Source organism: Lynx rufus, unplaced genomic scaffold (assembly GCF_022079265.1).
Source record: "Lynx rufus isolate CCGP_SWC_20201006 ecotype Redwood Valley unplaced genomic scaffold, mLynRuf1.p SCAF_35, whole genome shotgun sequence".
NCBI classification, from domain to species: domain Eukaryota; kingdom Metazoa; phylum Chordata; class Mammalia; order Carnivora; family Felidae; genus Lynx; species Lynx rufus.
The window spans coordinates 2,360,072-2,380,278 of NW_025814851.1; the positions used below are offsets into that span (position 1 = coordinate 2,360,072).

General features: G+C 44.8%; 1 protein-coding gene across 1 annotated transcript; it reads left to right on the forward strand.

Moving 5' to 3' along the window:
* The first annotated feature begins 559 nt into the window (after positions 1–559).
* MAGEH1 (MAGE family member H1) lies at positions 560–1,951 on the forward strand. Its single transcript, XM_047093634.1, has one exon. It carries the CDS (start codon positions 773–775, stop codon positions 1,430–1,432), a length of 660 nt encoding a protein of 219 aa, XP_046949590.1. The 5' UTR covers positions 560–772; the 3' UTR covers positions 1,433–1,951.
* The last annotated feature ends 18,256 nt before the right edge of the window (positions 1,952–20,207 follow it).

Below are 20,207 nucleotides of genomic sequence, written 5' to 3' on the forward strand. Positions count from 1 at the left end.
CACACTGTTTGCTGCTTTTGAAGCCCCACTTCCCCTAATCCCCCAGTGATTCAGCCATAGACATCTTAGGTGGATCCTAGATGGCCCACAAATTAATTCCTATACACATAAACTATTTCTGAGAACGGGGATGGTGAATGAATATGCTGTGTAAGCCAACACAGGATAGGAGAACTGAGACCAGCTGAAACCTTCCATAAATACACCCCTCAACTCCATCCCCCCAAAGCCTCCACCACCACCCCCTAGATACTCATATATGTACAGCCTGCCTTCTGTGAGAATGAATTAAAGACACATTCTTTCTCAATACCCGCTAGCAAATTTTGTACTAGACTGAAAAATACAGGAGCCCTATGCTCTTTTCTCCTGTGCATTCTCCTGCCCTTGTCAATCCCTAGCTGCCATCTCTGCCCTAGTCCCACCCCTGCCTTGTCATGCCTCTTTTCCTATCTGAGAGCGGATATTTGGGTGGAGGAGCCGCCCACTTCCTCTTTGGAGTTCAGTGAGTGCGTGGCAGAAAAGGCGGAGTCAATTTTGCCTAGCGTTCTGGCTCTTGCAGCGGGAGTGAATGCAGGCGGCTGTTGCTCGCGCATTTTTGTTTCCCTGGGAGTGAGCTTTGTCGCTGAGAACATCTGGCTTGTTGCTACAAAGACTATTGACATTGGTGGTTTCAGCAGCGGCCGCTTAAGGGAGAGATAGTTGCTTTCTGCAGAAATTGCAGGCATCATTCCCTAGAATTGCAATAGGCTCGGCGCCCATAGTGGGAGACATGCCTCGGGGTCGGAAGAGTCGGCGCCGCCGTAACGCAAGAGCCGCAGAAGAGAACCGCAACAATCGTAAGATCCAGGCCTCAGAAGCTTCTGAGACCCCGATGGCCTCTTCTCTGGCCCCAGGCACCCCGGAGGACGACCTGAGTGGCCCTGAGGAAGACCCTAGCACTCCGGAGGAGGCCTCCACTACACCTGAGGAAGCCTCCAGCACTGCTCAAGTACAAAAGCCTTCCGTAGCCCGGAGCAATTTTCAAGGCACCAAGAAAAGTCTCCTGATGTCCATATTAGCCCTCATCTTCATCATGGGCAACAGCGCCAAGGAGGCCCTGGTCTGGAAAGTGCTTGGGAAGTTGGGGATGCAGCCTGGCCGGCAGCACAGCATCTTTGGAGATCCAAAGAAGGTCGTCACAGAGGAGTTTGTGCGCAGAGGGTACCTGATTTATAAGCCGGTGCCACGTAGCAGTCCCGTGGAGTATGAGTTCTTCTGGGGACCTAGAGCACATGTGGAATCGAGCAAGCTGAAAGTCATGCATTTTGTGGCAAGGGTGCGTAACCGATGCTCCAAGGACTGGCCATGTAATTATGATTGGGATTCCGATGATGATGCAGAAGTTGAGGCTATCCTTAATTCAGGTGCTAGGGGTTACACTGCACCTTAGGGAAATCTGGAGCAGACACTTGAGGGGGTTGGAAACAGCATCAGAGGTACCCAAAGGAGTAGATTAGCTAGCTGGGTGCTGAGTTGAACATGATGGGAAAAGGGAGACATTTGGTATTTGTGATCAGTGCTAATTGTTAACTGCAAAATATTGTACAATTGTATACGTCTTAATATAGTGCTGATGAAGGTCACAATATGATTAAAAATATGATTACAGAAAGGATATGTTTTTTCTTTTTGTCATTGAGACTTAGTATAACAGTTTCGCTACCCTTATAAAATGAGTCCATCATATTCTGTGATCTGGTACATATTTTATATCATTGAAATAGGTAATTCTGAAAAGTTTGAAATAAACCGGTATGTGAGAGGATGGGGAAATTCTTTTATGTCTGACCTTTCTGAAACCTTTGTGTCTACTGTTGTATAAAGAAAACTGACAACTACCATGAATTTCCTTAGCTACTGCACAATATAGAAAAAAATAAAAATATAATGATGAGGACACCTTGTTCATTTATTGACCACCGGTTATGTATGAGGCACCAGTCTAGGTTCTGGGGATCCTCCATGGCACACAGCCCTCAGTTCTAAAGAATGTTCTAGATTACATGGGAAAGACAAATATGTAAACTGGCAGTGTGGTAAATGCTGTAATAGGGAGTGAGTGTGGGCTACCACAAAAATTTAGAAACACTTCTGTGACCTGTCTTGGAGGTGAGACAGGAGAGAGGCTATCACAGGATTCTATGAAAATCCAAAAGATGCTTAAATAAGCTTGGGGAAATTTAAAAGGGGCCTCAGAGCATAGTATGAAATACTGTGCATTAGGTACTTTTGGATACCTAACCCAGCCTGGGGGAGGGGGCATTGGCAGAGGGGAGGGACTATCATGGGGTACTGTGGAAACAGAAAACACACCTAATCATCCTGAGGGGAGGGCAGGGGAGAGTGGGGTGGTTGCAGGATAAAGGACATTGTGGGATACTACAAAAATTAAAAAGATGAGACTGTCAGAAAATTCTTGGTGAAATGACAACCTGAGGTCTGAAAATAGTATTGAAGATGGGAAAGGAGTAATTATGGAGGCACTAAAGGCAGCATGGACATTAGGGGGGAAAATGCTCCACTGTAGGATTAAGGTTATGTCAAGGGGGGAAGTGGAGAAAAAAGAAATAAGGTGGGAGAGAGGTGAGCACAAGCTAGAGACTCAAAGGGTGGGAGTTATGGCTGATCTTAATGAGAACAAAAATGGTCAGTAATAATGATAATCCCGGAATAAAAATAATTTAAGAAAGCAAAAAACAGCAGAGCCTCTTGGATGAGTCAGAGAGAAGACTGGGCCTGTGGCATCTCTGAAAGGTAACCTGGCACTTCTCTCAAAAACTACAGTTTGTTGGGGCACCTGGGTGCCTCAGTCAGTTAAGCAGCCGAATTTGGCCCAAGTCATGGTCTCACAGTTCCTGAGTTTGAGCCCTACATCGGGCTCTGGGCTGCCAGTGCAGAGCCTGCTTCAGACCCTCTGTCTCCCTCTCTCTCAAAAATAAACATTAAATTAAAAAAAAAACAAAAAAACCAAAAAACCCCTGCAGTTTGTTAAGGTGTACCAATTGTTTTAAAAGTGGGGGTGGGGGGTACACACTCTGGGGTGAGAGAGGAGCAGAGTTAGCACTTTGACTCTCTCCTTCAGCCGGGTAGCTAGTCCAGAGGCCTACCTGGCATGGTGGCTCATGGTGTACTAAGCATGTGGTATCAGGTTTCTTCCCACCTCCAGGAGCTTTCATGCTTTCTCACCTCATTATACCAAGGAGCTCAATGCCCTTCCCATCTATGCTATCACCAGGGAGTTCTGAATCCTCTACCTCACCCTGCAGCAAATCTGGAGATGTAGGAGTGTCCCTCAAATTCTTTTCAGCTATAGGCAAAGAACACACATAAGACGCTCTGGCCACCCCCAAAGCCTACCACATCTACCCCTAGAGCTAGACACTGTATGAACTAAGTCCTCTAATAGGGAACCCCAAGGAAGGGTGCCTCACCTAGCTTTGTGGGGCTCAGAGGGAGCAGCTATCACACACAAAAGAGTGGCCAGGGTACCTTCTTCTTTCTTTGCCTCCAGTTAGTCTTACCTTGCTTCTGGCTGTATGCAAAGTAAAGTCACTGGGCCAGGGCAGGCTAACAAATGACTTTCTGGCAAAGGCCCAGGGACCCATAGACATCAGCCTGAAGGCTAAGGAGGCTTCAAACAAAAGTAGGAACTATGACACCTCAGCAGCTCCAAATTCATTCAGCAAACAAGAAAATAGTGAGAGCCTTCTATGATTCAGGCATTGTGACAGAAACTGGGGCTGCAGAAAATGAAAAGGCATGTTTCTGGTCCCAGGGGAGCTGTATTTGTCAATGCCACCTCCAGAGGTAGATAAGGTGTAAATCTGAGGTTCGGATTCCTAAGTGACTTTCCTGTCTAGAGCCGCAGGGGTGGCAAGTGACAGATCCTAGACAAGACCCCACATCTGGTCCCGGCAAACCCAGAGTGCTTTCCTATAGGCTACCCTGCTTTCCATCTCTGCCTGCCAGTGCACTTACAAGGTCTGTCTTCAAAAGAAACATGTGAAGTCCATGGGACAGGTCTCAGTAATGCCAACTGCAGCCTCAAATTGTTTGGGGACAAGGCTGACTTTAAATTCTCCCCCTTTTATGGAAAGAGGCTCATGGAAGTCCGTCAGCTCCAGGTCAGTCAGCTAGTAAGTGGGAGAGCTTGCAACGCAAAGATTTATTGAGCGTCTCGTCTCCTCTGTACCAGGGGCTTGTCACATATTATCTCTGCCAGGTCAGTATACTTACTCCTGTTTTATAGGAAGCCCCAGCTAGCTCAGGGGAAGAAATGATGTCCTTCCAAAGCCTGTCTGAATCTATGTTTTCTTTGGCTCTGGAGGGGAATAATCACCCAATTGTCTAAAATTGGTTATTTGCAAGTGTGGGCCAAGAAGCTTAATTCAGTCAGAGAACCAGTAGTACCCAGTATAAAGGGAGAAAGAGTGGGAGTATGCCACAAACTGCACTGTAAAAGAAATGACTGCTGGGATCCTGAAAGCCTCAGGCAGGAGGCTCCACAGGGAGGCACAAAGGCTTGGGTGACCTGCCTTAGCCCAGCAAGGAAGCAATTAATGACCCAGGCTCACTCTTCCCCTGGCCTGGAGGTTTAGTGTGTCTCCCGCCCCTTTGCACCCCCCAACATACCACATGGGTACTGCAAAGAGTTAATCTTCATTTGATTAGGTAAATGCTGAGCAAGGGTGGGATTTCCTGTGGCTGTGAAATGAATGGCAGGGCTGAGAGAGAAGCAGGGAAAGGAGCTTCTGGAAGGTGGTGAGAAAAAGAGAATATTCCTCATTCCATTTACATAGATTCTGTGAGCTTTGAGCAGTATCCAGATGGGACACAAGCTGGGAACCTCTTGCTGTGTAAGTCAGCAACCTAAGCTAGCCCCACCCCAACAGAGTTTCCACACAGTGAGTGGAAAAGCTGCAGTTTTAGTTTCCAGAATGCCTCTAAAGTGGATTGAGTTTCTGGGTCCTAGAATACTCCAGTTGTTTAGGGAGCTCAGGGATACAGAGCCCAAAAGTAAGGGTAACAGCTGCCATTTCCTGAGTGCCTAAATTGTGCCAGGCACTTTGGTGGCTGTTTTCATACATTGTCTCTAATGTTTGCAACAGTCCAACAAGATATGTTGGCCCCCCAGGCCAAGATTACAGAGGAGGAAACTCAGGGTCAGATATCAGAAGAAAGTTGCTAGGGTCACCTGGTTGGTCAGTGACAGCCTTGGACATGAACTCAGGGCTGGACAAGTCTAAAGCTCACACTATTACAGTAAAACAACAGAATGCATCAACAGGACACCTGGGCCTCCACCTAGCCTTGGGGAAGTCCTCTGTCTTCAAAGTCCACCACAACCCAGGGTAAAAGTGAGAAGGAGCGTGCTGAGGCGGGTGAGGAGGCATGGGAAAATAAGATTAATAAACCATTTCGGGATTAGCTGTGGGTGTTCCTTTATTCTGAATTACTGTGGCCCCAATTGCTAGGCATCTTTCAGGGGTTGCTGTGTGTAGAATGACTATTGCCTTTACAAGACAAACGTGTCTTCTCCATCATGACACATTGCTCAGAAACTTCACCACCCTGAATGCTCCATCAATCCTCAAATCCCAGGCCCTGGCTATCACACAGTGAACCAACCAAACGGCAATCTTTCTGGACCTGAAACATTGCTGGATGATGCTGTTTTCTGTCCAGAAGGTACAATGGACCACCAGAACCCTACCTTGAGCAGAGTAGAGTGCCTGGGATAAGACACAGGCAGCAAGGAGTTGGCTATCTGGCCATGCAAGAAGACAGGCTGGTGGGGGGGAGGGGGTCCTCCTTGGGCCCAGTGTTGTGGCCATGGCCTCAGCAGTCAGGTGCACAGCAGACCATGGCCATGGTGAAAGACAGATACGGATTCTGCCTGGGCTCACATTCACCCTTGTGATGCGGGTAGGGGCCAGGATCCCTCTGTCTCCTTCCTTTGGCAGAAGCAAAGAATTCCAGTGCTCTAAAGGAAATGATTTTGAAGCAGTGGTGGTGGTAGAGGAGGGTGATTGGTATGAAGATGTACTGAGACCTGTATACAGGTTATTCCAGGGCTTGTGAGCCATGAAAAAGTTAAACATCAAAGAGCTAATGGAATTTCTTTGAAAATCTGAGTGAGGACACTTGCACAAAGGAAGGTCTCGGCTCAGCCAACGCTATATAGAAGAATAGGTCTGGAGCAATCCAGCGCTTGCAAAATAGATTTGGGGAGGAGAAGTGGACTCTGGGTTTGTACCGCTCACCACTCAACAGACATAAATCTCACCCAGGGTGGTTCGGAGTGGGAAGGTAGAGCCCATAAACGGTGAAAATCAGGCCCAATTCTTGACTGGTCAACTTCTGCCTCAGTTCCCTGCAACAAATGACACCCTTGCAAATGTTATCTCAAAATGTGCAACGTATGAGAAAGTGCCCGAAATCCCCTCTGTAACTGTGACCAAGGAGGCCCCTAGATTCATTCTCTACCTGTAAAGTCTTGAAAATAACCGGGCCTATGTTATTTTGGATGTTGTGATTATCTAACAAGTCATCCATTTACTCATTCGACACACACTTACAAAGGTCTATTTGTGTCAGTCCTCTGGAATACATATATGAAAAAATCACAAGCTCTTCTGCACAAAAACAGAAAATAAAAAGGTAAACCTTTTAAATAACAAATTAGGCAGTACCTTAGAAGGTGACAAGTACTTTGGTCAGCAGGGGTGGGGAGGGGGCAGTGGTAAGCTCACACAGAACAGGGTTCGGGCAGATTGGAGATGCCAGGAAAGAAAGGAAGCATTAAATTCGACTAAAGGGTAAGCAGGGTAGAAAGAAATGAAGAAGGTGAGGGGGTTTTCCTTGCTGATATATAAAGGAAATATTGTTCAGGCAGAAGAACCAGTTAGTGCAAAGTCTCCAAGGCCCAGGAGTGTCTAAGCACATTCGAGGAAGGGTGGACAGGCCAATGTGGCTGCTGTGGAGTGAGCAAAAAGGACAAGAGTTGGAGATGAGGTCAGAGATATTAACAGAATCCCACATTATGTGGGGGCTAGTAGGCCATTTTAAGGAACTTGGCTCTTGTGTGCAGTAGAATGTGGGGGGGAGGCAGAGGAGGGAGGTAGTGAGGGACTGGGCAGAGGAGTGGCACAATCTGACTTACCTTTTGAAAGGATAACTTTGAACTGCTTACTATGTTGACAATAGAGTGAAAACAGGCAAGGGTGGGAGCAGGGACACCAGGTAAGAAGCTCTCGCTATAAGTCAGGCTAGAAATGATGGTGGTTTGGATCATCTACCAGTAGTAGTAGATGTGGTGAGAACTAATCAGTTTCTGGATACATTTTGAGGTCGACGTAACAGAATTCCTGATGGTTTGGATGTAGAGTGACAGAGAGGAGTCAAGACTGACTCCAGGGTTTCATGTGTGTGTGTGGGGGGGGGGGGAGGGGGTTTGTCTATGTTTTGTGTGTGTGTGTGTGTGTGTGTGTGTGTTGTTGTTGTTTTGTTTTGTTTCTTTGTTTTGTTTTGTTTTGTTTTGTTTTTTTGCCCGAGCAACTAGGAGAATGGAATGGCTGCCAACTGATATGAGTAATGACTGTAGTTAGTGAAGTTGGAATGAGTTTTATAGATTGGGGGGGGGGGGACAGGGAATAAGGAATTCAGTTCTGGACATATTGAATTAATGTCTCTTTGGCACTCAGTGTGAGTTGAGTAGGCAGTTGTAGAGAAGTCAGGAATTTGGCTGAATGGTCGTGCCTAAGATGTATAGATGGCATTTAAAAGCCATGAGACTATATGAGATCAGCTAGAGAGTGAGCGTACATAGGGAAGAGCAGAAGATCATGGACAGAGATCTGCAGCATAAACAGATCAGAGGGATGAGGAGATGCCAACTGAGAAGACTGAGAAGTTTCACCAGTGCTGTAGACCAAGAATGTAGTGTCCCAGGAGACATGTGAAGCAACGTGTATCAAGGGAGAGCCAGTGGTCAACTATGCTCAAAGTGCCGACACCAGGTGAGATAAGAGGAGGAGTTAACCGTTGGATTTAGCAATGCAGAGGCCTCTGGTGACCTTGATGAGAGCAGCTTCATTAGAGGATTGGGTGATAAGGTCTGCTTTGGACAGGTTTAAGAGAGAATGGGAAGGGAGGAGTCAGTAAGTATAGAGAAGACTTAAAAGGAGTTTTGCTGCAAAGGGGAGCAAAGAAATTGAGCAGCATCTGCTGGGGGAAGAGAGAGTCAGGAAAAGACTACTTCAGATGGAAGAAATAGCATGGTGCTGAAGGGAAGTACTCAGCAGGGAGGAGTGAAATTCCCCATTTTATAAGTTAGAGATGTGCTGCACAAGCTGTTCCGGTGGGTTGGCCAAGGGTACTTGTTGGCCAAGCAAGCAATTGGAGGAGTAAGGTTTTGAATCCAAACAGTCTGACTCCCAAGGCAGCCTTATAACCATAGGCACAGACCTGCTGGCAAGTCAGCGTGGAAGTACTCTTCCTTCCTCTTACATTGTTATGGAGCCTCCCCACTGAACCACAGCTGCTTGAAATGACCACATGAGAGCCACATTTGTTTAATGCAAAGAAAATGAAGTAACAGAAAGCAGAAAAACGGCAAAGACACACAAAATACAATTGCCTCAGTTTCCTATATGACACAGCTGGTGCTCTATTCAGTGTTGGAGCTTTATTCTAAGTCTGAGGCTGAGTAGCACAGCCCCTGTGATCTTGGCTTGCTTAAAATAGACCCCTCTTCTGACGACTGGCCCAGCTCCAAGTGGGACAGACATCCCAGAACCACAGAACTGACCTCTCCTTGACCTTTAGAACATCCTTACTACCTGAAGATCTGTTGTCCAACCAAGCCAGGACAGCAGCTCCCTGGGGACATTAACAACTCTGATCAAACTAAAGGCCACTGTGCCATTCAGAACACTATCCTTCAGGCTGTTGGACACACACACACACACACACACACACACACACACACGATTCGTTTGTTCTCGTTGGGCTTCCTTCAGTTGGTTTCATTCTCGAGTCTTCCTACTCCCTACCAAACTTGTCTAGCAAACAACCCCATCTGATATGACCCCAAGGAATGAGCTTCACAGTGAGGTGAAACCCCATCTGCAGAATAAGCCTGAGGCCAGATAAAGCTTTCAGAGGATTGGGTCTCAGGTCATAGGGTCTAAGCCTATCCCAGAAAAAGAATAATCATATGGCTAATCTAAGCCAGCAAGAATGAATGCAGACTCTATGAGAAAAAAAGAACAGAGAAAGAAGAAAGAGACCAGAGGCCCAGATTTGGAGGTCAGATTATTTTATAGATGAGCTCCTTCGAGGCACACACACACTCCAATAGCCCTGACCCAGAAATGGCAATCAAGGCCTTTAGGCACCCACGTCTCTGTAAATGAACATTCAAGTATTGTTTTACTCTGTTTTCCCTTCAAACTGTGCTTTAGGTAACATGCTTGAAACTGTATCCCTCTTTTCAGAGACAAGCCCCTCCAAGATGCTCCCCATACCTGCTGCAGGGATTGCAATAAAGGCTGTCATTAAGCTGGTCCTCAGGCATCACTGGTCCACGTAGAAGGTGGAGAGCAGCCACCAGGATTATGTAATCAGAATTTCCGAAGTCCTAGTAAGATAAACAAGTGCTGGGCACCAATGGAGCAAGAGTTGGTCCCAAACCCAAGGTTTCTATGTGGTAGCTTGGGGACCTAGTTGAAATCAACAATAGCCGAATTATGGAAAGAGCCTAAATGTCCACCAACTGATGAATAAAGAAGATGTGGTTTATATATACAATGCAATACTACTTGGCAATGAGAAAGAATGAAATCACGCCATTTGCAGCAACGTGCATGGAACTGGAAGGTATTATGCTGACTGAAATAAGTCAGTCAGAGAAGGACAGATATCATATGTTTTCACTCTTATGTGTATCTTCAGAAACTTAACAGAAGACCATGGGGGAAGGGAAGGGGAAAAAACAGTTACAAACGGGGAGGGAGGGAGGCAAACCATAAGAGACTCTTAAATACAGAGAACAAACTGAGGGTGGATTGGGGTGGGGTGGGGGAGAGGGGAAAATGGGTGATGGGCATTGAGGAGGGCACTTGTTGGGATGAGCAATGGGTGTTTTATGTAAGCAATGAACCACGGGAATCTACCCCAAAAACCAAGAGCATACTTTACACAGTGTATGTTAGCAAATTTGACAATAAATTATATTTAAAAATTAAAAAAGAAATTATCTAAGTTGTATCAGCCTCCGTGTATGCCACTGAAAACATGAATAATGTCTCTTGCTTTATAGACATGCTGTAGAAAATAAATCACCTGATCTTCACAAAGCCCCTAGACTACTGCTTCTCAAACTGTCTGTGGTGAAGGATGAGTATTTGTTTTTCCCCAAGTCAGTCACTCATGGATCAATACATTTGTTTAATGCAAAGAAAATGAAGTAACAGAAAGCAGAAAAATGGCAAAGACACACAAAATACAAGCCCCGATTTTTGTTAACATCGTAGAGACTCTCACCACGTGCTGTAAGAACTTTCTATACATGTACTCTTAAATTATGTACTTACCACAGATTGGTAACGCACTTTTCCAAAGCATCAAGCGTCCAAAGACTGCACTTTCATCCCTTCTGCTCTGGCACAGTTCCTGGCCCATCAGAGACATCCAATCAGTGGTTGCTATTACAAAATATGGTCCTTATCATGAAGGAGATTGAATAACAAGAAGTTGCAAATAAAAAGAAGAAGAAATACCAAGTGATTTGATTGCTGATGGAGCATCAAGAGAGTTGTGTGCCCAAGAAGGAGTATGGGAGTTCAAAAAGAAGATATATCACAGTGGTCAAGACTTCCACTGGGTCTTGACGGTCAAGGAAGGATGGAACTTACTTTGTAGCTTTTTGTATTTTATGATTGTAGGAAAGCTTCATGCTCATTGCACACATTTCTGCAAGCCCTGAAAGTAGAAAGAGTTTGAGAAATATTTAGTCTTAATTCCACCATCCAGAAGTTACCTGTGCTAATTTTTGTGGGTACACTTTCAGTGTATAGTGAGGAAAGTGTTACTGATGATAATAATAATGAATATGATAAAAACTATAATCACAACTATTATATAATATAAGGTTATATTATATATATAAGATATTTATATATCTTTATGCTATACATTTGATATTTAATGCTACACACATATATTTATAAACACTTATACCAGTTTTCTGTACATCAGTAGAAACAAGTACCATGACTCAGAGCCCCCGCTATTATCACTGTTGATCCCATCAGCACTCTTGGCCAAGATTCCCACAGGTTTTGTGCCTGGGAGTCCCAGAAGGGTGACACAAATTGCTATCAAGACCTATCTATCCACTACAGTTCCAACAAGCAATCTTGAAGTCCCCTGAGAGAACTTCAGTATAGCCTCCAGGCAAGATGATGACCCTCAAGATGTCAATATTGATCCCAAGCAGTTCACACAGCTGCCAGGGCCCAGGTGCCAGAGTCAAGCTGCATTCTGTGTGGAGGTACATGACGTGGTCCTGTCCCCAACCTTGTATCAAATGTGAACTCTGAAGCATCTCTGCCAAACCCACACTGCCCCTCTCGGAATACCAATCCCCCTCACCTCCTACCCTCCAATCAAGGTTATCTGCAAACAAGTCCCCAATCTCCAACACAATGCACCTAGCAGTTGGAAACTCTAAAACACTGATCTGGACAATTCAAAGTGTGTACATGCATGCACCCACCCATGCACGTACTCTCATACATACACAATTAATGCATTGCTGAAGAGAAACTGCCTAGCTGGGGAATGAACAGATATGACAGCTCCCCCTCTCTTTGTGCACCCGGGGCAGTTCAGAGAAGCTGGCTGCCTCTGAACTCTGGTCTCCCCACCCTTCTTGTGTAGGAATCCCCTTGTTCCTTGGGTCATACAGGACAAAACTAGTATTTACCTCGAGGAATTGTACTAAGAGGCAAAAGGAAAGCCCAAACAATAGCAAATAATACCCTACAAACATATAGCAGGATAGAACTGCTCTTTGCCCCAAGGCTGATCATCAAACTCAGTCCACATACCACCTTAGCCTGTCATCAGCCATCATCTGTGTCATCTCAGCCACACAAGACCCGGACTTGGCTCGGTACTAGTTCATGCAAATGTGACCCTCAGGCCAATAGTAAGTGGAAAGTGGTGCCACAGCCCAGCCTGCCAGGGGGTCTCCTTTCCCTGAGAACCTGTTTCCTTTTCTGCTGTCTGGAGGGCCCACCTTCCCCGCAATGTTCCTCTGCCTCTTGGCTGCAGCACATCTTCCTGTTGTTTACTGCCCATGTCTGATCTTTCATCTGGGCTGCCCCTCTCACCCCCATCCCTAAGACAGCTCACAGAAGCCAAGATACCATGGGCTGTTCCGCCATCCTCAAGTTTGTTCCTGACATGGTTGCTCTGTGCCCCCAGTTCTTGAAATTTGTCTGACTACACTTGTTTTTATAGGCTTCTCTGACTCTCCTGACCTCTCTGTTGTCCCTTCCCGTACTCATAGCCTCAGCTCTTATTCTCAGCTCATTGACCAAGGAGTTCTGACAGACATGTCCTAGGCCCCAAAAGTGAATAAAGTAAGCCTCCCTTTCTTCCAGAAGGTGAAAACTCCACCTTGCCTCCCAAGTCATACAGAAATACAACCACCTCTTCCTAAAGATGCACTCGTATACTCCCATACCCACAGACAGCTGCCTCACACATGTTCAGACTCTCCTAGATGGGACACCATCCCTATCTTCACTTCTGAGTGTGTGCTTATAGGCTTACATTCCCAGGCAGACAGACACACACCCAGGTGTACATGCACAATCAGGTGCCATATGTACACACTTGCCATAAGTACACCACATATACTTCCACACCCACTAACATATCTAAAAATTCATAGGCACCTTACAGTCACACATGCCACGTGGAAGTACACAAGCATATGCATGTGTACCCATCAGGAGAGACAAAATCTCAGAGGGGGGTATGACATCCAGAAATACACACAAATGCACACACACACACACACACACACACCTAGAAACTAACACACATTACAAAAGCAGGTATACTCACTAACACAAACATACATGCACACATATATACACATGAAAAGGAGAAGCAAGTTATGTCTACCAAAACTACCAAAACTACCCAAATCTCAAGAAAGAAAGAAAGAAGGTTAAAGATGCATTTCTAAGCTTCTGGTTCTTCCCTCTTCCCAGGCCTAGAATATATAGATGTGAAGCCAAATGATCTAACAGTCTCTGTCTCTCTCTTTCTCTCTCTGTCTCTCTCTCACACACACACACACACACACACACACACACACCTAGAAACTAACACACATTACAAAAGCAGGTATACTCACTAACACAAACATACATGCACACATATATACACATGAAAAGGAGAAGCAAGTTATGTCTACCAAAACTACCAAAACTACCCAAATCTCAAGAAAGAAAGAAAGAAGGTTAAAGATGCATTTCTAAGCTTCTGGTTCTTCCCTCTTCCCAGGCCTAGAATATATAGATGTGAAGCCAAATGATCTAACAGTCTCTGTCTCTCTCTTTCTCTCTCTGTCTCTCTCTCACACACACAAGCATGCACAGAGACATGCAAGTGCGATCTCTCTCTCTCTCTCTCTCTCTCACACACACACACACACACACACAATGCTCTCTCACATATTCTCTCTTACACACATACACACAGACAAGCAAGTGGGCTCTCTCACACAGAAACATGTGCACATACATGTACTCTCTCACATACTGTCTCTCTCTCACACACACACATACACACACACACACACACACACACACACACACACACACCTTCCATAGAAATCGTAGGGGGGGAGGAGTTGAGGGCAAGCAGCATGGTTCCAGGTTCTGAGCAATAGTTAACTGTGAGTAGGTGGCAATTACAGCCTTCCAGGAGGCCTGGGTCACAGAAGAACCCAGTTCCTGGTACCCAGCCTGGACAGCTCCAAAGGGCAGAGACATGCCAGCTTGCTTCTCTGCTCCTTCTGTTCACTGTTCCCTGCTTCCTCCCCCTGCTGTGAGGCCTCCCACCCGCCCTGGCATGACCCTCTTGGAATGCAGCTGTGAAGAGAAAACACATGTATCTGCTGTTCTTTCCAAACATTAGTCTCAAGAATCTTGCTAGAGAAAGAAGAAGATAGAGTGCACGTGTGCAGAGGGTGATGAAGGAGTACAAACAACCTACATGCCAGGTCAGGGAATAAGAGATCAGCATGCAAAGCTGCAGACAGGTATCTGGGAGGAAAAAGAGGAGTGAGGAGGGAATGGCAGTGGAATCCTATCCCGTGAGCCAGAGCTGCCAACGTAGCAAAGATTTCTTCAGAACTTCCAAGGGGTCTCTCAGCACCCCGTTCTTCCCTGCAACTCTGTAAAATCAGACTGATTCCCTGAGAAAACCTCAGTCCATGGCATGTCGGCCTTTGATATGAGGCTTGTGTCATGTAACTAACAAATACAAAGACTGAAAACTCCTGAAGAACGTCAACAGCAGAGGGCCTCAACATAGGGCCCTGATCATTGAGCTCATGCTGCCTGAAGAAAAGAATGGCTCCTCCTTCCCGTCACCATGTGACTGATGCCCCCAAACCCTCCACCCTCAGTCAGTAGACTCCCACAGGGCAGGTTACAAGAGCTCCAGCAGCCAGGAGTGGGGCTACCCAGGCCAGACCCTGAGGTCCAAGGACCAGGAAAACTGTGACACCCAATATTCTCCAGCCAGGTTTGTAATCATGACCCATTTGCCTCTCCAGTCCTGGCAAGAAGTATGTGGATCAGTGATGAGATTACATGAGAATAAAACCAGCAAACAGATTTTGTTTTTTTTAAAAAAAAGCCTCTGAATTATCAGTTGTGTTTTGTTTTGTTTTGCTTTGTTGTTTTGTTTTGTTTAAAGAAAACTGTCAGAAGTGGGCATGCCAGAAGAGTGGAAGAAGCTGTGTACCTAGAGCAGGAATCCAGTTAGACCACTATGCTAGGGTTTTCCTCAAAGTATCTCACAGTCTATCTCCATCAGCATCTGTGATCCCACATGTATACTGAAAACAGTTCCATGAGTGTAGTTGGCACCAGAGTGGATATAGGAAAGCAAAGGGGGAACTAGTGGGATGCACCATATCTAGCACTCCAAGAACCCATGGACTGCAGTAGCCTTCCTCTTCCACTGCACCCTACTGTGTCCTGCTTTGCTGTAGGGAGGAACCACCAGCCAAAAGTCATGTTTATGGCTTTTGGACACCAATGGTGGTAGCAAACCCAGGGTCTGTTGTGTCTCTCTCTTAAGGCAGAGAAGTCAAAAGTGCACTGGTTGCTGTGAGCTCCTTCCTCGTATCTGCCTCCCAGCCCCACTCCAGGTTTGGCAGACTTATCTCTTAATAAGGATATGAACAGGAAATTACTATCTTTCTCTGTCCCACATGATCAAGAGTGTGGACCTAGCTGTCAGTGAGGTCTCTGCACAGCTAAAGTAAGCCTTTGGTGGGTCAGACATTGTGATGTTTGGGAAGGGAAGATGTGGGCCATTTGTCCTTGGAATGGTGGAGTCAACCAGCAGATTATCAGGCATGTACTAAGTCCTTGGCTATGGATGGGAGCCCCCAGGGATGTGGAAACATCACCCATTGCACTGAGGCAAGTGTCTTTCATTCTTTGATAAGCATTCTCTCTTTTAGTGACACCCCCGCCCCCCCCCCACACACACACTGCCCTGCATATCCTGGGGTACGATCATCCTTTTTCTCAGTCTTCATGGGTTGGGGCTGCTTGTACTACATTCAGCCTTGGAGAAATAACAGGATTTGGAATCAGAAGGTTTGACTTCCTCACTTTCACTGGGCTGTGTGACAGTGGACAAAGACTTTCATTTCTTTGAGTCTCAGCATCCTCAACAGTAAAGTGGCTGTACCAATGATAATACCTATTTAACAAGATGGCTAGGAACATTAAATGAGGTACAGGGTGCACAACTGCTTTGTATAGTGCAAGGAGGGACTAAGCAGATACTATGATTCTTATGATTGCTAAACATAATAATAGATAGCAACATGTACTTATGAGGCTGGTCACATTCCCACCAAGGTGGAAAAAAGACATCTCTGTCCTGTCTGATTTCTCTGGAAATTGCAGCAGTGTCTATGGCCAGCGGTTTAGTGCAAAGGTCAATTTTCTCATTGTCATTTTACTAGAATGCAAAGCTCCATGGGATCAGGATTCTGTTTGTCTGTTGCTCCATTTGCTGATATATCCCAGGTGTCTGGAATGGTACCTTGTGCGCATTAAACAGTCAAAAAAATATTAGGTGTATGACTGAAGGAATATTTTTGAGAATCTAGTGGAAAAGATGTCAATAATAGTGATGATAAACACTTTCAAGTTAGTGAGGCACTCCCACAAAGAACTCAGCTGACAGCAGAATATTATTTCACTCATCTTTAAATGAAGGACATGGAATTATTTTAAAATATGAAGACCACTGAAGCTCATGGGGGCACGTGTAGTGAATCATTAAGTTAGAGGTAAATTGTGCAATAGCAAAGCCAGAAAAGTTGCTAGGATGCTCTGAAGATGGCACAGGATTCTCCTCCCATCCTGGGGCAGATTTCTGAATGAGGAAGGAATGTAATTCATAGTTACAGCTCTTGTAAATTGAGCACCTGTTACATTCTGGGCATGTATTTCTATTACCTATGTTATATCATTTCACCCTCACCACACTGTGTGATAGGGTTCATAGTCCTCCATTTTCCAGATGAGGTATCTGGGGTTCAGAGAGGTTAGGCAGCTTATACCGGGCCATGCAAGGTTTGTACTAAATGGCAGAGTGAAGATTTGAAACCAGGTCTCTCCAAGTCAAAATATGCACTTTGCTCTTAAATATTAAATGGCACTGCCCTCCATTATCTGTAAGCGGTTTCAAAATGTGAATATGGGATATGCCAGCTTTTAGGCAAAGTCTGAAACCACTAGATGGATATAGATACCATAAATTGACAGGGAGGCACATTTACACAGACTGTCTATTAACAGAATCTCAAAATGTAATAATACATTAAGCTCTGTTGTGCAAAGACAAAGCGACTTGCTTGTTGCCCATAACTAATCCTGCTTTTCCAGTACACACTCCAATGGGTACCAAAGGTGGACAGGTAGACCACTTACATTTCATGATTAAAGATTCTTCAGGGCTCTTCCAGCTTGGCTTCTCCATTTCAAGCAATTATTGAGTCAATTCTAACTTCTACTTACTTTTCCTTCTCCTCTATAAAATGATGCCACAGAGTGTGGCTAAAATGATATCATGGTGGCAGTACAGAGGCACCCTCAGTCTGAGTGCTATTCTTTGGATTCTGTTTATGTGGCAATGTAGCCTGAATACTGCTTCCTTACTGGACTTTTCTCTTGCCAGACTTATGGATCCCCTTGAGATTTGCTTGAAACTCAAAGTTGATGCCAATGTGGGTGCCCAGTGTGACACTCACTACAACAATGGTCTCTGGTCATTTTTCATTACACACTGTGTACTAGGTTGACTAGCGTGCCCCCAAGATTCATGTCTACCTCAGATTGTGACTTTATTTGGGAACAGGGTCTTTGCAGATGTAATTGGTTAAGGTGAGGCCATACTGGATTAGGGTGGACCCTAAATCCAACATGACTGTTGTCTTCATAAAAAAAAAAAAAATAGAGGATACAGAGACAGAGACTCACATGGAGGAGCACACCATTAAAAAAATGGAGGCGGAGACTGGAGTGATGCATCTAGAAGCCAAGGAAAAGTCAGATTGCCGCCACCCTTCAGAGGCTAGGAAGAGACACGGAAGGATGCTTCCTTAGAGGCTTCAGAGGGGGCATGGCCCTGCTAACACCTTGCTTCAGACTGGTACCTGTAGAATTGTGAGAGAATACATTTTCATTGCTCTCAACTACTCAGCTTGTGGTAGTTTGTTACAGCAGCCCTGAGAATCTAATACATGCACTGGTAACAAAAGATTTTGAGCACATATCTCCAATATATGTGTATTTATTAATTTATAGATTACATACTAGTGACACTGTATTAGTATGCAATGCTCATCATAAAACATACACTAAAATTAGATATTTAAAAGGATGTGATAAAAATAAATATGCTTAGAATTTCTAGCGTTTCCTTCCTGTACCTCAATGCTCTTCTTACCCACCTCATCTGTGTACACACCTGACGTTGTAGACCGATGTGCTCCACAGTCCTTTCACCTCAGTTAGGGTAACCCTGATGCACTCAACAACATTCAGCTGCCTTCTGTACCCTTCCAGAGGGCTGGCGAAATAGGCTTAATCTCTTCTAAAGCAAATGGGAGCTGAGGAAGTTTTAGGGGTGTACATATGGGTCTGATGTCTCCATATCCACTCTGAGTGAAGTGTCTTCACAGACTGCAATAACTCTCTCTTGTCTTCCAACAATCATACTGGCTCCAATGTTGTTGGCACATGCTGCTTCTATATCCAGCTTTCTCATTGATCTAAGACCACCACTTATAGGATTTTTCAGAAGATGATATCAGGGCACACATATCTAATTAATATTATTCATTCTCTCTCTCTTTGTCTCTCTCTCTCTCTCTCTCTCTCTCTCTCTCTCCCTTCCTCCCTACCTTCCTCTCTCCTTCACTCACCTCTCTTCCCTCACTTCTGAGAAAGAAACACTTTCTTTTACTTGTAAGAATCAGTGACTGAATTCTCCTATATCATGCCATCCTTCTTCTCAAGGGGACATACACCCTTTCCCCCACCCCAGGGCCATTATGACTATTGGAAGGTGAAAGATTCATTGCAAATATAATGACAAATACTTACATTTATTATTTCAAACTAGTATTCCCATTATACAACTTTGCTTCTGGAACTTATTCAATCCTGTGAGGGGGAAAAAAAGATGGTGAGACCATCATGTGCACTGGCCTCTGTCACCTGTCACTGGCCTCTGTCACCTCACTTAGATGAGAAGTGTCAAGGTGGGACTGCTCCTTTATTGAATATAAAACAAGAGGAAATGGCAAGTCACCCAGAGGTGAACATGACAGCTGATACACTAGTCTCCAATTTCTACCACTGTTCCTTGGAGAACCTAGTAAGATCTGAATGTAGTGGGTGCAAGGGGCTTTTATTTCCTGGGAATATGCAGGGATATGCTTAATAATCTTCTCTTTGGGGTAGAGGAGAGCAAACTTTCCAAGGGATCCTGCCAAGATTTACCACTTCCAGTGCGCTAGTTGTAAGGATGGAAAGTAACTGACTGAGACAGTTCCCAGGCCTGATGTGTATGTTTGTGGGTCAAAAATTGATGGAGGGAGATGATCCCTAATTCTTATGAATGGAATGTGGAACATGTAACCATTCCACAATGACAATAAAAACCAGAGCACATGGTCTGACTAAGGGTCCTTTGTTTCTATTTACATCTCTATGTTTCCACTATGAAAGTTATACATATTATGCACATTAAAGCAACTTTTTAAATAGAGAAAAGAAGAAAGGAATGACCCCAAACATGCTCAGACATAACCCTCTGGCCCAAGAACCAGAAAAAAACATGACTGTCATTATGCCCCAGAGGGGCTTCTAATCCAGGAACCCTTTGTTTCTCCAGTCCTGGCAAGAAAGTCAGCAGATCATATTTTCTTCAACAAATAAATGGCATGGAAAAGATGAGGGGGAAATGCAAAACATTAAAAGACTATGCCACATATCAAACATATGCAATGTGTGGGACTTTTCAGATCCTAATTCGAGCAAACAAACTGCACAAATACATAAATCATGTATAAATACAGGTCTGATGAGGCAATTGGGGAAATGGAAAAGTTATTATTGGGTAGTAGATGATGCTAAGGCAGTCTTGGTCATTTTCTTGGGTATGATATGTGCCATGGTTCTGTTACAATGGATCCTTATCTATTAAAGTGTATTTCTGGATGAAATGAGTTGGTGTCCACATTTTGTTTCACAGTACTTCAGAGAAACAAAACAAAGCTTTTTTTTTTTTAAGTATGATGAGGGATAGATGAAACAAGAATT

What these genes read in the sequence shown, in the direction of transcription:
- MAGEH1 (XM_047093634.1), top strand. Translation starts at nt 773, where the DNA reads ATGCCTCGGGGTCGGAAGAGTCGGCGCCGCCGTAACGCAAGAGCCGCA.